Below are 18,148 nucleotides of genomic sequence, written 5' to 3'. Positions count from 1 at the left end.
TGTCATGGATGCATATCTATCTGGTCGCGTTATTCGTCAGGCTGGTGGCTGGTTAGGTACAACAGCAAACTTGAGGGTTGTTGGAAAAAGACTGGGGCGGTGTTGAGCTTCTCACCCTCGGTTGGACCCGGAATTCTTCCTTTTGGCTGGCCGCTCGCTCTCGATTCTCGATTCTCACAGGGGTCTGTCCCCAGGCAGTCTCCAGTCTCGGCTTGCAACGTCATCGTTCGGGTACTTTTGGGAGAATGGTTAGCGGCAAAAACAGGGGACCACTCGCCCGCATTACCATTGAGCTCCCAGCCTGCCACTGCTTGGCCTTCCCCCCATGTTCCCATGATCGGGTAGCGGAGCGACGTAAAATCCGATCGCTGGACATTGTTGAGCAAGCGGTCTGGTTGATTGGGGAATTCGCTGTCGGAGGAGGCGGAATTTACACTTCTTCTCTCCCGCACTTGTCTGCACCGGACACGCCATCCCGACACAAATGCAGGAGCATTGTATAAGGGGCGCTGTCCCGACGCGTTCCTCCAACCGTCACCATGCTCAAGTCTACTAACCCTACAAGTCTTTTGCTGCGTATTCCTAAGCTCGCCTCGTCCGTGTTTGCCGGTCCGCCCTCGGAAAAGACTGGAACAGCAAGTCCCTCAAAGGAGTCGAGCAGCCGAATGTCCACCGAATCGATCTCTGCCTCTACGGATACTTCTTCCTCGATCCCGCCACCTACAACACAACCTCTCCTTTTTCCTACGCACCGCAAAAAGAACCCGTCGCATCAATATCACCGTCAGCACCACGCTGAAGGTGCACCGAGAAAACACACGCCCAGAATGATGGCATTTCCCCTAGGTTACAAGGAGGCGGCGCACCAATGGGTGGGTATTTCCGCTCCAGCAGCCAACACGGCGCATCAGTGGACAAGTGGCTGACGAGCATGCAGTGGACTAGCCTATCATCGCGACAAGCCGAACAGAATGTACTCTCATTTATTCCTCACGTTCGCGAAGCCACCGGCCCAAGTGTCGGCACGCGCCTCCTAGATCTCGCCAACACCGATCCTTTCGGCCAGCGAGTCTGGCGATCATCAATGGTGCAGCTGTCGGGGAAGAACCGTGCCCTGAATGAGTTCTCAGTCGAAAGAGAGGGCGAAGATGTGGACAACACCCTCGTCATGCTGCACGGATACGGCGCCGGGCTGGGTTTTTTCTACAAGAACTTTGAACCCCTCACCAGATTACCTGGTTGGAAATTATACGCGCTGGATATGCTAGGGATGGGCAACTCCTCCCGCCCGCCGTTCAAGGTCCACGCCAAAACACAAAAAGAGAAAATCGCCGAGGCCGAGAGTTGGTTTATTGACGCGCTCGAAGAATGGCGCAAGATTCGCAAGCTCGAAAAGTTCACATTGATGGGCCATTCAATGGGCGGCTACCTCGCCGTTTCTTACGCCCTCAAGTACCCCGGCCACCTCAACAAACTGATTTTGGTGTCTCCGGTGGGGATCCCGGAGGATCCCTGGGCAGTCAACGCCGACATGCCCGAGCCCGAAACCTCCACCATGGCAGCCGAGTTCACCCAGGACCAGGAAAGCATCGTCCACCAAACCCCCGCTGGCCAAAACGCCGAGTATGTCAACGCGAAAGCCAGCGACAAGAAATCCGTCGCCTCCCAGCCCAACACCTCCACCACGCCCCCCAAGCGACCCCTTCCAGGGTGGCTGGTCTGGCTCTGGGACGCAAACGTCTCCCCGTTTAGCATCGTCCGCTTTGCCGGGCCGTTGGGTCCCCGGTTCGTCTCGGGGTGGACAGCCCGCCGGTTCAACCACCTGCCCTCACCTGAAAAGCAAGCACTGCACGATTACTCTTATGCTCTGTTCCGCCAGCGTGGGTCCGGCGAGTATGCCCTGCCGTATCTCCTCGCTCCGGGGGCGTATGCCAGATCACCAGTCATCAACCGCATTCAGGACGTCGGCCGGCAGGTCATCTCCCCCAAGACTGAAACCACCCCAGAAGTAAAAGAGCACGGTTTCCCGATTGTGTTCATGTACGGAGAAAACGACTGGATGGATGTTGCTGGGGGGTATGCCGCCGAAGAAAAGATCAAAAAGAGAATAGAGAAAGAATTGCTAGAGGAAGGGGGAGCGGAGAAGGAGAATGGGAGTGTAAAGGTTGTTGTGGTGAGGAAGGCGGGGCATCATCTCTATGTGGATAACCCCGAGGAGTTTAATGAGGTTGTGAGGAGGGAGTTGAAGGAGACGATGATGGTGAATCAGAGGAGGAGGAATTAGGGGGTGGGGTGGGTAAAATAGAGGATGGTGTGCTTATGGAAGACCAAGAGGATGCATGGTAACGGCGTTTTACTGTTTGAGGAGGGACCAAGGGCATAGGATGGGTTGTATTTTGGGAGTATTAGCAGTATAGGGAGGGATAGCGGTCAGGATGGTGCAGACAGACAAGGATGGTTCTATATGAGGATGATAAGGGAAGATTATGGTAGTAGACAGGCATGAGGTTTTTGGCAGGCTGGTCAGGTTGGAATTAGAGTAAAACCGACTGGGTGTTTTGTATGGGCGTCTATGATGAGATGGATATAGTAATTTTGGGGCATCTATATATAAGGTAGTGTTCTCATTGCTTTTGGCAGCTGTAGCCAACAAAATTACAAACTACCTACAGTTGGTTATTGGAAAGACATTGCTACTTGCTCAACATGCCACGGTTGGTTGCCTGCGCTGATTCTTGGTCAACGTGGAAACTGACTGCATTTCGAGGCCCCGTCTTATGCTGAACGATCTGCTACAAGTTATACATCCACGCATCGCAAGTTCGGGCATCACCGCCGGGAATGATAACAGCAAAGCGGTGTAAAAAATGCAGCGTAATTAAAAAACAAACACAATAATAATTTTTAACTTGATAAACAAAGTGTAACAAAAAAATCTTCAATACGATATTGTTCCCTCCCGTTCTCTTTGCCAATGGTCTTCCGTCTCTCTCTCTCTCTCTCACACACACACACACACACCCACACTTCCACCCAGCACTACTCTTTACAACGACAACAACTCTTCAAAACGAATCTACAACCCTTACCAACACACCCACCATCCTCACTCCTTCCCACCCAGCAAGCTGGGCAACTTCCAAGCCCAACAGCGTCTCCTAATTCCCGCCGGTTGCTCCTCCACCATTATCGCCACCCTCCCATCCAATCCAGCTCCTAGGCATCACCCTCCAAATCTTGACCTCACCACTCCTCAGGTCGTCAAGCTTGAAACTTTCCAGCTTGACCTTCTTGCTCTCACGGCCCTGCTCCCAAGCCCTGACCTTCTTCTTGGTGCCATCCCATTCGCCCACGACAGCGACGTGGTCAGGTTTGCCTACCTCGACGCTGTACTTGGCGTGCATGGCGCCGTGCTTGCCTTGGAACTTGGCGTTGCGGATGCTGATGATGTCGCCGGGGCGGATCTCGTCGTTCTGGCTTGTGCTGGCGTTGGCAAGGTTGCTGTACACCAGGGCGCCATAGGCACGCGTGCCGACAGGGTGAAGAGCGTCCTTGTGGGGACGCAGCAGCTCGTGAATGAGTCCTTGTGGAGTCCCATCGCCTACAACGGTGTCCTTCAGCTTGTGGACGGCCTCGCCGATGGCACGACCAAACCGCTCGTAGCTTTCCTCAAGCTGGTCCTGACGCAAGGCTCGTGGTGGGGCCTCGTGACGTTGGTCGAGCTGGACATCGGAGGGGTCCTGGGGGTTGAAACGAACGGTGATAACGGTCTGGGAGTAGTCCTGGAACAACACATAGATATCCCGAGTCACAATTGTCTTGCCGCCCTGGTGGGGATCAGAGGAGGTTGATTCTTCAGACTCGAAGAAGATATCCTTGCGGCCGTGGAGCTGCGAAGGCAGGCCGTTGGGCTGCAGCCACCATCCTGACTGGTTGGCTAGATCAATGTCATTAGCAACAAACCCAGACTCCATGGAAGGCCGAGTAACATCGACCGAACGTCTTCCACCGCTACCACGGGGGACATCCAGCGACTTTCTCGGCGGAGGAGCTCGGTTTGGCGGTGAGGAAATAGGAGGGGGGATAGGCGACCTCAGGTTCTGAGGGGGAGGAGGTGGCGGGGAAAACTGGAGGGTCTCATGCGCCGATGTCTCCTCGTTCTGCCTGACATGCGGAGAGGGCATCGGGAATGACGGAACAGCTGGAGCTGCCTGAGAAGACGAACTATAGTTGTATGGATCGTACTCATCATCGTAGTGAGCAGGCGGCGCCTCTTTCGGCGGGGGAGGGGGAGGGGGGGCTGTGCGGGGCGCATCTACAGACTTGCGCGAGGGCGCTGGCGCACTTGGTGGAGGGGGAGGCTGACTGGGAATTGGAGGAGGTCCTGCTCTCGGGACCGCTGTGGAAGGAAGCGGGGGCGCCTCACTCGTTGGCGATCTCGGTCCGATATCCTCGAAACTCGACTCCCGCTGATGGGCCTTGAGCGCATCTTTGTGAGGAACCGACGAGGCGATGTCGGTGTCGTAATCGCCCTCATATTCGGTGATCTCTTCTTCGTCACCACTATCCTCGTCCCTTGGTGGTGCGCCGGGAATTGGGGGCGGCCGGGTGTCAGCCGTTGAATCCCTACGCAGCGGGGGCGCGGCTGTGGGAGGCGGAGGAGGAGGTCTGCTCTGTGTGGGGAGTGGAGGGGCGGCGCCAGGGATTGGAGGCGGTGCCCTGCTGTCGCGCCTGGGAATAGCAGGTGCCGATGGTGAAGTTGGAGGGCTCTCATCAGGAGACCGACGGGGGGCAGCCCGGGGTGATGTAGGTGGCAGTGGTGGAGGACCGCCAGCCCCAGGTGGCGGGGGAGGAGGAGCTCTAGTCGCATGGGCTACATCAGGTTTTGGTGTATCGGATTCATCATTGGGCCTTTCGGAGAGCTCGTCGTCAGACACCGACCCTTCGCTCGGGGACTTAATCGCCGACGCAGTTGGCGGTGGTGGTGGCGGACGTGCTTTGCGAGGTTAATAATGACACTCCACAGTGCAAAACGATGGGCATCACTATACTCACAGTCCAGAGAAGGAACAGGGGGGGGAGCTGATCTCCCGCCAGGAATAGGGGGGGGTGCGCTATGTTCGTTGGGCGTTTCTACACCTGTGTTAGCTTTGTTGAGATGGTGCTCGACAAACAACATACGGGCTGGCGCAGCTTCCTGATGGGGAGTCTGCAGCTGGGCTTCGTCCTCGTCATCTTCCACCTCTTCGGCAGCAGACTGTTTTCGCTCGGGAGGCGGCGGTGGGCGCGAGAGCCCAGGCAAAGGAATGCCGGGCATAGGAACGGGGGGCGCGCGGGCAGTAGGCGAGACCGGCTCCTCATGCTCCTCAATGTGCTTCTCAGGGGCGGCCTTCTTCTTCTTGGGCATCATAGGTGCCGGGGCACCAAACAGCCCAGGGATGCCCATACCCGGCATGCCCATACCGCCTGACATCTTGGCCATTCTTGCGCGCAGTTCCTCCTTGCGCCGAACCTCTGGGTCGATATCCTCCTCCTCCTCTTCTTCTTCCTCTTCATCTTCCTCATCAGCCTGTTCATCATCGTCTTGTTTCGCGGCAGTAGCAACATGCTTTGGTCTGACGTCATTTTCCTCCTTTTCGGTGAGCTCCTCCAGACCCTCGGTGGTCTCGCCAGCCCCAGACATATCAGCCTCATTACCATCATTCGGTTCGATTCCTCTTGAAGATCTGCGACGCCCAGGGTGCGGGATTCGAGGTGGGTGAGATTCATCCAGAGAGCCGCGGCCTGTGGTGTCTTCGGTATCGCGACGCTCCAGAGGGGGTGGAACAGGAATAGTAGCTTCACCTTCGGCGGCAGTGGCATCGTGGCTATCCAAACGTTTCTTCACTGGTTTCTTGGGCTTCTCCTTCTTGGCAGCAGCCTCGGCATGACGAGCCGCAGTCTCCATTTGCTGCTTTTGGAGAAGAGCGAGGCGCTCCTTCAAGCTCATGGGCTTGGGTTCATCATCAGCGGCTTCACCCTCATTCCTTGATGAGGTTGGTGCCGTATTACCAACAAGTCCCGCTTTTCCAGCATTCTCCAGCGTTTCGGCTTCTTGCTCCTTGACCTCCGGATCCTCATCACGACGATATACTTTAGCAACAGGGGCCTGGGTGACCGGTGGAATATAGGCGTGCCTGCTAGGAGGGGGGGCAACAAACGGCTTCTTGATGAAGCTCGAGCCGCCTCCTGAGCTCAGCCCGCTAGGCTTGAAGGGGGCGGGGGGGGCTGCAGCTGCCTTGTTGAAAAGAGCAAGACGATCCTTGAAAGAATTTCCGGTTGGCTTATCAGAGACAGGTGGAGGTACAGCACTGGGTTTGGAGACAACGGCAGCAGGCTTGGGCGCAGGGGGCGACTTTGCGGCAGACGGCGCCTCAGTGGGCTGGGGAACAGGACGTGCGGGCGCGGCCACTGGAACAGGGGCGGGTGCGGGAGCCGGAGGGGAGGCGGGAGCTTGGGCAGATTGAATTGGCACCGGAACAGCCGCAGGTGCTGGCGGAGGAGAGGAAATCGTCGGCTCGGGCGAGGGAGATCTCAAGGGCTCAGGTTCAGGCTCCGGAGCAACTTCGTGCTTCGGAGATTCCGGGGCTGGAATCGGAGCTTCGGCGGCGGGTTTATGTTCCCTTTTGGACTGGGGCCGTGTTGCCGGACGAGGAGGTGCTGCAGGCTCATACTTTTCGACGAAATTCCTGGGGAAAATACCCTCTTGCTTGTTGCCGGCCTCGTCGACGTACTCCCCCGCATACCAATCGGCATCTTCCTCGTCGGTCACGGTTATGATCTGGCCGACGCTGAAAATGAGGTCATCTTCGTGGCCCGAGTTGTATTCGTACAAGGCCTTGACCTTGAACGACATGATGACGCGGCTCGAGGCCTCGGAGTAAGTGGACGGCGAGGTAGCTACTGTTGATGTCTGCAGTGTTGTGTTGCGTGCTTTGGGCTTGTCGTCAGAGGCAGGCAAGCTATTAAACGTCGCTCGCTGGCTCGGCAGATGCGGGGCGGGGTTGGCTTTCGGTCCGCTTCTCTGCGTGGGCCTGGACTTCGAGGACTTTTCAATGTAAACACACGCCAAGTGCAAGTGAGGTTGTAGGACCTGCTGTGTAAACGTAATGCTGAAGGCGGAGTGCGAGAGAAGAACCGCTCGATCTCCAACAGCTGGTGGTCATGGAAGGGCGGTCCTTGCTTGGTCACCCCTTGCAAGCCGGACGTCGGACGCCTCAGCTTGTTCTGCAGTGTGGCTAAAAGTGTTGGCTTAAGGCGCACATCTGATCCTCAACGTCAGCGCATAAGAGGCTACCACACCTTGCGTTTGTTGCTATGGTCTACGTGTTTCGAATCTGTCTTTTTGGTTTGGACACCTCACCAGGCAGCAATTCAACCGGAGTTGGGAGTGTTGCAGTCAGGAGGTGGCTTGGGCGGTTATCTCATGTCCTGTTGTCGCTGTGTGTTGCTTGGAGATGACCCCTCAGTGAAATGACGAGGTGGATCAACGCCTCACCTCGGAAGCTCCAAGCTGCTTGGCAGCTGGCAAGTGTCCCCTCTGTCCGGCAGGCATCGCCCCTCCATCGCATTTGTAACTTTCTGATATCTCTAGCCTGGCATCTTTTGTTTCACATGCCCATCAACAACGACATTTGCGCCAGCAGCAAACACAAGGTACTTACCGCCTGTCGATCGGCTAAATTACTACTCTTTATCAACGTCACCTCTCCTAACGATAACCTCCTTTATCTCCAACAACATCACCAAACCCCCAAGCCATCACCTCCATGGCGTCCACCCCCAACCCTCCTAAATCCATCCTCAAAAAACAACCACCCACCCCCGACGCTCCCTCGGCCCTCGAACTCACAGGCCTAACCCGCGCCCAAGCAGCCCAACTCCTCACCCTCTCCAAAACCGAGCTCAAACCCCCCATCCCCATCGAAACCTTCGAGCTCCTCTCCGCCGCCTTCCCCTCCTCCCAACCCCCTTCCCAATCCGACATCTCCCTCCTCCTCTCCCACCTCCCCAACTTCTCCCCCTCAGAGTACCTCGATCTCATAGACGAACGGAACTGCCTCAACACATGCGGCTACGCGCTCTGCTCCAAACCCCGCCGCAACTTTACCGGCAAGGTCAAAATCCGGCGGTCGGGCGTGGCGAAAACGGAGGACCTAAACAAGTGGTGCAGCGATGAGTGCGCGCTAAAGGGTATGTACATCCATGTTCAGCTCGAGCATCCTTCGTACGAGTGGGCAGGAGAAAAGGGGGAGATGAAGGTCAAGATTCGGCTGAGGGAGGACAAGGAACCGGGTGTAAAAGAGGTGAAAAAGGCCGTGGAGGGGCTCTCGCTCGATGGGGCCGATGACGAGAGGGATAAGAAGGGAGATGAAGCCCACGAGAAAAAGAAGCAAGCGGGCAAACTAGCCGTCGAGAGGAATGGGATGGGCGTCGATAAAGTCGAGGTCACGATTGGGGAGAAGGAGATCACCCAGCCGCCCACAGCTCCCACCTTCACCAGCGCCCAGGGAGGCGAGAGCGATGCCCATCTCATGGTGGAAGGATACAAGATTGGCAGCAAGGGCAAGAAACCAAACAACACTGGCGGTGAAGGCGAAGATGATGATGACGATGATTTTATTCCTTCTATTCGTATTGAGAGCCTCAACTATGGGAGGCCTTGATTCTATCTTTGGTAAAAGGGACAGGCAAACAGACAGCATTAGGGTTGCATAACAAATGGCGTTTTGATAGTTTATGATACCCGGTTTACGATTGTCGGACCTTGGAAATAAAACCTACCTTGAGTTTACAACATCTGGAGGATTCACATGACAGATCAAAGTCACAGCATTTATCACCTGGGCAGACATGGGCTCCCCAACGAGGCGGGACCCAGCCGTCTCACACAACAAATCCCATCCGCATCACCATAAAGGAGAAGCGTAGTCTGGCAGTCGAGCGTCGTCCTCAGCATTACCTGCAGGACTCAGCGACACCTGAATGGGTGGGGCAACAGATTGCTTTATTCTTCAAAGCTATCGCATGCCGTGTTTGTTTTTCCCTTTCCGACCGACCACGACCCAGCGCCGTCAGTATTGGCCCAACGCCGCAGCATGATGATTCCCATGTGATGAAGAGATCTTCATACTCCTTTCCCAACTTTTGTTGACCGTCATAAAAGGGTATCGTGATCGAAGTCGTCAAGCGTCGTTTTCTGTTGGTGGTCCTTAAATGTCCCCTCTTTCGAAGAAACAATTTAGTCGCGGCGGGGGCGGTCACCACCGAAGCGGCGGGGGCCACGCTCAACAGCGGGGTTCTGGGTAACGGGGATGACATTGACGGGGATGGCGTCGAACTGTGAATTGCTGTCAGTTTTTCCACTCTCGTGACCTTCAGACACTGGGCAACACATACGCCGAGGTGCTTAAGGAGGTCCTTAGTCTCGGTATCGACATCGAGTTGGCCGCTCTCGGAGTTCTGGGTGAAGTCGAGAGCGGAGACCTCGGGAACGTACTGATCCTTGCGCTCACGCTCCTCCTCCTGAAGCTTGAAGGAGATACCGCGGACGGGGCCACGCTGAATGCGCTTCATCAAGTGGGTGGTGTAGCCGGCAATCTTGTTGCGGAGGCGCTTGGAGGCAATGATGGCGATCTCATCGCAGACACTTTTTCCTCAGAGTCAGCCGGGTCTTCCCTCTACCCAAAATCCAGGTTGGAGAAAAACATACCGCTTGTTGGTCTCGAAGTCGAGAGTCAACTTGGGGTAGTACCGCTCAATGATGACCTTGGCGGACTTCTTGACAGTCTTGGTACGAACGCGACCCATTTTGACGGTTTGGTGTGGTGGTTGGTTGTTGGTGAAGGGAAAAAAAGACCTACCGAGGGCGACGCTTGGAGTTTCGGACACAGAAAAGAAGAAGCAAGAGGATTCTCGCAGTCGAGCTCGCCAAACCTGTGGTGGTTTTTCAGAGTGGGTCTGCAATTGTGGGGGTTGCGTGCGCTTAGGGCATGCCAATCTTTTGGGGTGTGGCTGGTGAGCTGGTGAAGCTTACTATTTTGTGGCTGCCACTTGAGGTGGGGCAACTGCGGCTGAGGCATTCCCGGATTCACTCTGACGGTTGCTCCAAAAACTTGAGCCAACAATAGTAAACAATGCCTTTAGACATCAGTACAAGGGAAATGGCTCACATGGTATATATTTCTACAGAGAACATGTTGTACATTATGGAGCTATCAGCAAGATAGTCCAGTCACTCCCAATCGACTCTAGTTCTCCGAATTCAAACCATAGTCCTGTGCACCCTGCGAGAGCTTAGTTGAGTAGGACTTGCGAATGGTTGACTGGCTGACCACCTCAACCTCCTTCCGCTGTTGTCCAAAAATGCCCTCACCATCACCAATCAGCTCACGGGCAACCAGCTCAGCCTCGGCATCCACTGAGTCCTTGAGCACGATCCGCAGCTTGCCATCTGAGTTGACGGAAGCCGTTTCAGGCTGAACGTAAACCTTGGCGCCGTTCTTGAGATCAGGGTCGAAATGTCGAAGAGGCGACTTCCCGGACTTCTGATTGTGAGCGTTGTCGCCCTCGCTGGTCTCGGTGACGAAACCAGCAACACCCAGTTTGGCGCTGCTGTAGCTCTGCTGGCTGCGCGGCCTGAGCACTCTGGCCTCAACCGGCTTATGTTCCTTTTGCGGGCCGTACAGCGGGTGGTTGTCCATGTATGCACCGGTGCGGATGTACGAGAGACCGGCGGAAGGGTGGGTCTTTGGAGGACCATGTTCGGCATACGGGTTGTTGGTGTCGTGGGTTGAATATGTGTGTTGTGGGGGATGCAACATTTGCTCAGTCGTCAGTTCCGTCGGTTGCTTCAGAGGTGCGAGATCCAAGAACTCCCCAACCAGCTGATACAGCACTGCGTTCTGGTTCCGAACATTCCGCAAGTACTCGGTAACGTCATCCTCAAGAATAGAATCGACGGTGACCTTGTCATACTCGGTCTCTGCGTTGTCCAATGCTTTCAACCTGGCCGTCTCGTTGAGATCGCGGGCGATCTTGGCCTTCAGAAACATACGGAAGGCGGCGCGACGGGGGCGAACCCTCTCAGCCAAGTACTTCTTGAAGTCGCCGGGCGACATGCCGGCAAGCCATGGGCCAGAAAACCTCCATCGTTGGTCGACAAGCTTTGCACGGTCCTTCGCGGCGATGGCGGTGCGATCGATGTCGTCCTCGAAAACGGACCTGGTCGCGGCATCGGTTCTGTGTCTCGAGCTTGAAAAAGAGGAGGGCGTAGAGATCGGGAGACCAAGTTCTTGGAACTTGAGAAGGGTGAGGCCGTGGTCGGCGCCTGAGGCGTAGTCGGTAATTTGCTCGATCGTATCGATGCCCTTGATGCGGAGCATGGGAGTCGAGGACTTGGTAGTTGATCGAAGAGGAAGAGGACGCTTCAAGCCCCAGTCCCCCTCCTTGCGGGCGTGACTAAGGGTTGTGATAACCTGGTGTGTTGGGTAGGCCGAGGTAGCTGTATCGGAGTGCGACTTGAAGGTTGCTTGAGCGGCTTCTGCCGCCGGTGGTGGGAGGGGTGCCGGCATAGAGAACATCCGCGACGCCCGGAGAAGCGCGCCTCCCGGGGACACGCTCCTGGAAACCATGGTCAATGTGGCTGGATGGGCCCGAAAGCGCTCTCCTGGCTGTCGTCGAGGTCGGGGTCGGGGCCGCGAGAGATCGGGGCTTCGTTCCTTCAATCGCCGAGTTGAGCTGCAAAAATTCCCGAGCTCCAAAAGTTGAATGGATGCCCCATTGGCCATCAGTTCATGCCAAGGCCGAGTTCTTCAACCCTAACCCTTTGTCATGCAAAGTTACCCCTGATTACCTAGGTACTAGTATGTAAAGTGATTTAGAGACATATCTTGGGTATCTTGTACATCTATTCATTTTTGTCTATACCTTTACATCACCTCCCTAGCAACTCGATGCCAACACCACGCAATGCGTTGACTGCCCACGATGGATAGTTCTGTCCATCAGGGTACAGTCCAACAAAAAACTTCTTGACGAATGCCGGGAATTGGTCAGCAATGATGGCCTCTCTGGCCTGCCTCATCAGATCCAGCTGATACCACACGTTGTGTAGTGTCAGCAGGTGCGCCGCAACTGTCTCTTTGGCGGCATTGTGGTGAATGAATGCCCTTGTAATGCCCAGCGACCCTTCTTGGCCGACAGGCCTGCAGCACTGACACCCACAACCCTCCTCGATGGGCCCGAAATCAGCGGCATACAACTCTCTTTTCATGTTGAGTACACCATGCTTGGTGATGGCATTCCCAAACCGCGCAGTGCGTGTGGGCCACACGCAGTCGAACATGTCTGCTCCCAGCGCCACGCTGACCACAAGATCCTCTGGGTACCCAATTCCCATAACGTATCTCGGCTTGAGTTCTGGTAGTTGCTCCGTGCAAGTGGCCACCACCTTGCAGAAGTCATCCTTTGCTTCACCTCCGCTCAGTCCGCCAATGGCGATACCGGGTGTGTCACGGGCGACCATCTCGCGGCAGCATTCCCGGCGCATCTCCAGGTCCAGTCCACCCTGAATGATGCAGAACAGATTCTGCCTTTCTGGGTATTTGTGGGCAGCGATACATCTGTCGAGCCAACGTACACTGCGCTCCATCGCCTCTCTCATGCGCGCCTTGTCTGGGTGTGTAGTGACGAGGACATCGTCCAGCTGCATCATAATGTCGGATCCGATCGAGTTTTGGAGGCTCATCGAGTGCTCGGGGGTTAAGAGCATAGGGCTGCCGTCGTGTGGTGAGAGGAAGCGCACACCTTCCTCGGTGACGTTGGCCAGCTTGAGTAGCGAGACCATCTGAAACCTTTGACATCTCAGCTATTTTGCTTTCCATGACTAGAGTTGGCCACGTACCCGCCACTATCAGTAAGAAGATTGTGATTCCATCCCTGAAACTTGTGCGCGCCTCCTACAGCATCAAGGACTTCCTGACCAGGCTTCAGGCCGAGATGGTAGGTGTTGTTGAGGCAGAGACGGCATCCAGTTGCCTCGAGTTGTTCGGGGGTAAGGCCTTTGAGTGAAGCCTGCGTGGCTACAGGCATGAAAATTGGGAGGTTGACCTGACCGTGGGGCAACGTCAAGATGGATGCGCGGGCACGGGTTGTCTGTTAGATATCTGCATTAGTTGTCAGGCATGTCCAGCAGCATGGAGAGGAGAGGGATTGCACATACAGAGCACTTTCCCACCAGCTCAAAAGTGAGGGCGGCAGAGGATGCCGATCTGGTCGTAGAAGCCATTCTTCTTGCAGTTGCCCACATTCCTGTCCGTTACCGCAACCAAAAGCCAAGTGAGCCGTTGTCGACTGTTGCTCGTGAAAATGCCCCTCGTTCTTTGAACCCGCTGCCAAGCCTGGAAATTCTCCAAAAGTCGAGTGGAGCAAACGGTTAAGGTGGATCCATAAGGCTACCCCTCGATTTGATCTCCAACCCATGCCCCACCATGACTGTCTCTTGGGCCCTTCCAAGCTGTTGTGATTGTGACGTATCGCCGTATGTACATATGTCTAGATTATCAGTAATCTTGGCCCATATGGATGCATCTCCTGTCTTGAATTCAAGAAGCCATCAGTACGGCCACGTCCAAGAAAAGATACCAGCACCTTTCCGCAACCCACAAGATCGGCATAAATCCCTCCTATTTCGCAACCAGGGAACAGTGGCTTTTGTTTTCTCATATCGGTACGCAATTTGGAGCCTTATGGCATGATTGAGCAATATGCCACAACTATCATTCATCGTCTATTCACCACCTTGTCTCCTTCTCTGGAGGACGGTCCGCTATGGCAACAGGCACAAATGTCAAATGAACACCACGGACGCAACCTAGCAGGACCCGAAGATAACATGACCTACCACGCCCGAAGCTTGAACTGGATGTTTAAACTCTGGCCAAGTTGAAGATATGGCAACCTTCCTGGAACTCCAGGAGATTGTTTGGATCCCTCAGGTTTCTCCATTGATGCCCCACTTCTGCCCAGCTAACCCCAACCCGAGCCCAAGTCCCAAATGACCAACGTCAAAGATCCTTCTGGCCCAAAATCAGGCGATTTCTCTCTCCTGCCGGGACGCATTGCCGGCGACGGGCACCAACAATATCTGGCTATTCCTCTTTGTTGTACTCCCTCCTACTTCGGCTATAATGTTGCATCCCGAGTCCAATTTTTCCTTCGCCATGTAGAAAAAAATTCGGTTCAACTCAGGGAGATCGTCGAACAAGCGCTCCCGCACCCATGACCCCTTGGCCCTTCCCTGTTCTTCACCACTAGCAAAATCCGAGCCGCGCTGCCCAGCGATACCGACTCTGCTGCGCCAGCCTCGGCGCATAATGACATCAAATCGGAGCTGGAAAGCTTGGGAATGGTTGTTTCTCAGGTTGTCCGACCTGGCCAACTCTTTCCCTTGTTTGCATTGTGACCAGAACTATAAAACTCTAGGCTATTCCTTGCGCTTGCGTCGTGTGTGTGTGCTCAGACTTCATCCAAGTGTCAAAAAGTGCTGTCAAATGACCACGGACTTTAGACAACGAAAAAGGATACTCCACTGGAAGCACAGTTTTGACCTCGGGACCAGCCTGACCGGCTCTGACCTGACAACACAATACAACACGGGCACAAAAGAGCCGTTCATCTATTTGGTCATTGCTTAGCTGTGTCTTGGCCTCGTCAATTTTTTGTTTCGTGGTTCGTTTCTATTTGAGGTTCTTGTAGGGGATACCCCGACACGATTTCTCTCATTCGCATCGCTCTCATGTTTTTTTTGAGATACCTTCACGACATCTCGACAAGTCCAATTGTGTACTATTTAATCGGTTCTTTTTCTCAAGCCAGGTTGCCATCCCTCCGGCCGCTTTGGACTGATTCATACACGCCTGGTTTCGAACCCAACCTGGAAGCTTCACACACCTGCGCCATATCCTGTGCTGATACTATACACCACCATCTTCTGAACCACAGCATCAAGGATGGCCCCCGATGAATTTCACCTCTTCCCGTTTCTCCCAGCCGAACTCCGCCTCCAAATCTGGCGCCTCGCCCTTTCCCCTCGCGTCGTCGTCCTCACCCAGTCCTTCACCTCCCCAACTCCCCCACCCACCCTTCTCTCCGTCTGCCACGAATCCCGCCAGGAATCCCTCCGCTCCTTGATCCTCCTCCCCCAGATAAACACCTACTTCCACCCCGGCACCGACATCCTGTACTACCCCCGTCCTGTCTCTCCGCTAGGCTACTCCACCCCCTCCCCGCCAGCCGACATCTGTCTGGAGCTCATCACCAAAGTCGCTGTCGACTATGTCAGCTCAGAAATCAGGAGAGAGTGGGAGGTGTACAACAAATATTCCTTCTTAAAGTCGTTCCCCAATTTGGAGGAGGGGTATCTTGTGATTAATGCGCAAGAGAGCAGCAGCAGCAGCAGCAGCGGTGATGGCGATAGGGGAAATAGGGCAATTGAGCTGATTGATCCGAGGGGGGATAAGGAGGAGATTATGGGGATTATGGAGAGGGTGAGGGAGAGTTTTTGTTATGAGCTGCCTGCTCCTTCGCCGGTCGAGGAGGATGGTGAAGGGGAAAAGGTTGAACGGGAGGAGGCAGAGGAAGAAGAAAAGGAGAAGTGGGTCGATGGGAGGATTGAGTATAATGGGCTGGAGCTTGTGCCGAAGGCGATGGTTTGGGGGGGTTGTGCTGGAGGTGTGGTTGGGGTTTGCGGGTGATGCTTTCCCTTCTTTTGCATTATTTTTTTTTTGGTTGCTTCAAGTTCTAGCATTTGTTTGGCTTCTGGTTTTTTTTCCTTCGGTTTTTTCGGCATATAACAGCGCTGGTTTAGAAGGTTATTCGGGGAGGGGGATAAGGAGGATAGATAGGGACAAATATTGTATTTAGTGTTGTAAATACTGGGTCATGTGTACATAATAGGGGTACGGATTATTGGATGTTATGAAAACCCTTCTAAAATACCTTGCCATGTCCACTCGGTTCTCATATGAGGTTGATCTGCTCTTCGGTGTCATGTGTTCAGCATGCTCTCAACAGAGCATATATGCCGACAAAGCCAGCATGATCCAGCTCAGCAGGCCATATCTTGCATCTCGCAAGGACATGGCGCCGGAAGGTCCAGAGGGCGAAGGTGGAGGCGTTGGGGTTGTGTTGGATTCTTCGTCATTGGGTGGAGGTTCAGTCGGTGAGGCAGTCGGGATGAGATCAACAATATTGCCATTGCCCCTCAGGCTTCGGCTTCCGGCAGAGGTGAGGATGATGTCGCCATTATCATTGCCGCCGCCGCTGCTTCCCCTGATGGTCGCTCCACCAGGTGGGTAGTCATCACAGAATGTAGTAAACGCCGCAAAGACTGTTTTTGACGTTAGACTCAACCTCATAAAGCTATATCACGACTGGTTGCTTCTGCTTACTGCTGTAATCAGTCGACCTGCCTGTTGTCGCCCAGGCAGCACAGGTGCTCGCGTAGTCCTCCGCGACGGTCGTATATGAGCCGAAAGGGTCGTAGCACATGCACTCTGCCAGCTCTCTGTCCGAGATAGCGGTGAAGTTGGGGATCTTGCTTGAGCAGGATCGTACAATATTGGCGAAGGAGGCGCAGGCTCTGGGGGTGGATGAAGGTCCAGCAGTCACTACGTCTCGGGTGGTGCTGGCATCGACCGTGGTCGTCCTTGGGGTCGTTGGACGGTTGGAACAGATGGGACTAACAGAAAGGCAACCATCCCAGATGACCGACATTGCTGGTGATTGGGGCAATTAGTGGCCGTGGCCCTCCAGTGACATATCAGTAAGCCTCAGCCAACATACCTGAAAAGGCCGAAGTGGCCCCCTCCACTGAATTGTAGATATATGATGCACATGACGAGTATGCCGGGTAGATAGCCGTGCCTGAGAAGCAGCATAAGCAGTCAAACATCTCCCCGAGTGGAGCTGTTGTAGCGAGAGCACCAGCGCTGGCACATGATGTGACCACAAGATTGGCAACAGAGCAAGCCGTGACGCCTGCCTGTAGTGCCATTGCTTGGACAGTCATATTTGGTGGTGGAAAATTGTTGACATGTATGGCCTGGACATCGATGGTGTGGACTACCTCGACATATTGCTCGAGTATCGCAGTGACGACACCTGGCTGCACCAGGGCAATGACTGGGAGATATTTTCGAACCATCATTCCGTCGTCTTGGTAAACCAACGAGAAGTGCCCAAGAACGGTCACAGGCACAATGGAGAGAAGGACATAGCTTCAGTTAAGTAGCTATAGAAATCTCAAGGGCGAGGCTGGGGTCTCGCATATTGTGGCCCAGTTGAAATAAATATCGTCGAGCAAGTCCCGAGCTCTTCATCCTCTGCCACATGGCGCCTCTGTTTTGTTTGGGCTCGGTAGGGTTTCCATGACCGACTCTTTGTTCTGTTAGAGTGCGGCTGAAATGCATTGGAAGGCCACCGCATGCTCCTGGCGACAAAAACGCCTGGCCTGAAGGCTGTGGAAGCATATGATTGGGCTTCACGGGAAGGGGTGACGACAATGAAGTGTAGCTACCCCGCGTCTGCATTCAATATTCTTGGCATCTCATCAATCAATACTCCTTAGTGCTTGCTTGTAGAACGTGCAGGGAAATGCGGACAGAAATATAGCCTTATGGAGATCCTTCAACTGTCCACCTCGAATGAGAGAAATACTCATGCTCAAAGTACTTGTGCCCCTCGCCAATCTGTGCCGGTGATGCGCTGTTCTTGCTAACAGTGCTTCAGTACCCACCTGTTGATGCCGGCACTTGCTCATGCATGCTTCCAGAAGCTTGGTCAAAGCAGCGATGACCTAGTGATCCAAAAGGTCGGGTGCTCCATCGGCAGGGAGCCCTTGTCCACAGATGTGAATATGGATGGAGAGATATCGACAGGAGACAACAGATTCGAGGCGGTGTCGGATAACTTTCTGAAAACCTCCACCGACGGACTTTGGAGGTTACAGGAGATGCAATTCACACTACCAAGAATGCCTAAAGCTCCCTGTCACGTGAACAGGCATTGCTATGACGTCCTGACGCGTGACGCGGTCTGGATTGTTGCG

At 54.5% G+C, this 18,148-nt stretch overlaps 8 protein-coding genes across 8 annotated transcripts; 3 read left to right on the top strand and 5 right to left on the bottom strand.

The window, feature by feature from the left end:
- Positions 1-539: 539 nt before the first annotated feature.
- PODANS_1_23240 (uncharacterized protein) lies at positions 540-2,284 on the top strand (the record flags this gene model as incomplete). The annotated part of the gene is made up of 2 exons (XM_001906611.1): positions 540-872; positions 938-2,284. 2 exons carry the CDS (start codon positions 540-542, stop codon positions 2,282-2,284), a joined length of 1,680 nt encoding a protein of 559 aa, XP_001906646.1.
- Positions 2,285-3,158: 874 nt separating this feature from the next.
- PODANS_1_23230 (uncharacterized protein) lies at positions 3,159-6,895 on the bottom strand (the record flags this gene model as incomplete). Its single annotated transcript, XM_001906610.1, has 3 exons — positions 3,159-4,996; positions 5,056-5,133; positions 5,182-6,895. The coding sequence occupies 3 exons, from the start codon at positions 6,893-6,895 to the stop codon at positions 3,159-3,161; spliced, it is 3,630 nt and encodes a 1,209-aa protein (XP_001906645.1).
- Positions 6,896-7,808: 913 nt separating this feature from the next.
- Positions 7,809-8,705, top strand: PODANS_1_23220 (uncharacterized protein; the record flags this gene model as incomplete). The annotated part of the gene is made up of 1 exon (XM_001906609.1): positions 7,809-8,705. One exon carries the CDS (start codon positions 7,809-7,811, stop codon positions 8,703-8,705), a length of 897 nt encoding a protein of 298 aa, XP_001906644.1.
- Positions 8,706-9,280: 575 nt separating this feature from the next.
- On the bottom strand, positions 9,281-9,849 carry PODANS_1_23210 (uncharacterized protein; the record flags this gene model as incomplete). Its single annotated transcript, XM_001906608.1, has 3 exons — positions 9,281-9,379; positions 9,439-9,688; positions 9,752-9,849. The coding sequence occupies 3 exons, from the start codon at positions 9,847-9,849 to the stop codon at positions 9,281-9,283; spliced, it is 447 nt and encodes a 148-aa protein (XP_001906643.1).
- Positions 9,850-10,289: 440 nt separating this feature from the next.
- Positions 10,290-11,828, bottom strand: PODANS_1_23200 (uncharacterized protein; the record flags this gene model as incomplete). The annotated part of the gene is made up of 1 exon (XM_001906607.1): positions 10,290-11,828. One exon carries the CDS (start codon positions 11,826-11,828, stop codon positions 10,290-10,292), a length of 1,539 nt encoding a protein of 512 aa, XP_001906642.1.
- A 146-nt stretch (positions 11,829-11,974) lies between these two features.
- On the bottom strand, positions 11,975-13,348 carry PODANS_1_23190 (uncharacterized protein; the record flags this gene model as incomplete). Its single annotated transcript, XM_001906606.1, has 3 exons — positions 11,975-12,815; positions 12,944-13,194; positions 13,262-13,348. The coding sequence occupies 3 exons, from the start codon at positions 13,346-13,348 to the stop codon at positions 11,975-11,977; spliced, it is 1,179 nt and encodes a 392-aa protein (XP_001906641.1).
- A 1,702-nt stretch (positions 13,349-15,050) lies between these two features.
- Positions 15,051-15,794, top strand: PODANS_1_23180 (uncharacterized protein; the record flags this gene model as incomplete). The annotated part of the gene is made up of 1 exon (XM_001906605.1): positions 15,051-15,794. The coding sequence occupies one exon, from the start codon at positions 15,051-15,053 to the stop codon at positions 15,792-15,794; it is 744 nt and encodes a 247-aa protein (XP_001906640.1).
- A 312-nt stretch (positions 15,795-16,106) lies between these two features.
- PODANS_1_23170 (uncharacterized protein) lies at positions 16,107-17,110 on the bottom strand (the record flags this gene model as incomplete). The annotated part of the gene is made up of 3 exons (XM_001906604.1): positions 16,107-16,429; positions 16,491-16,817; positions 16,885-17,110. 3 exons carry the CDS (start codon positions 17,108-17,110, stop codon positions 16,107-16,109), a joined length of 876 nt encoding a protein of 291 aa, XP_001906639.1.
- Positions 17,111-18,148: the final 1,038 nt, after the last annotated feature.

Source organism: Podospora anserina, chromosome 1, assembly GCF_000226545.1.
Source record: "Podospora anserina S mat+ genomic DNA chromosome 1, supercontig 6".
Lineage (NCBI taxonomy): Eukaryota > Fungi > Ascomycota > Sordariomycetes > Sordariales > Podosporaceae > Podospora > Podospora anserina.
Note: the sequence above shows the minus strand (reverse complement) of the source record. Positions and strands in the feature narration are given on the sequence as shown.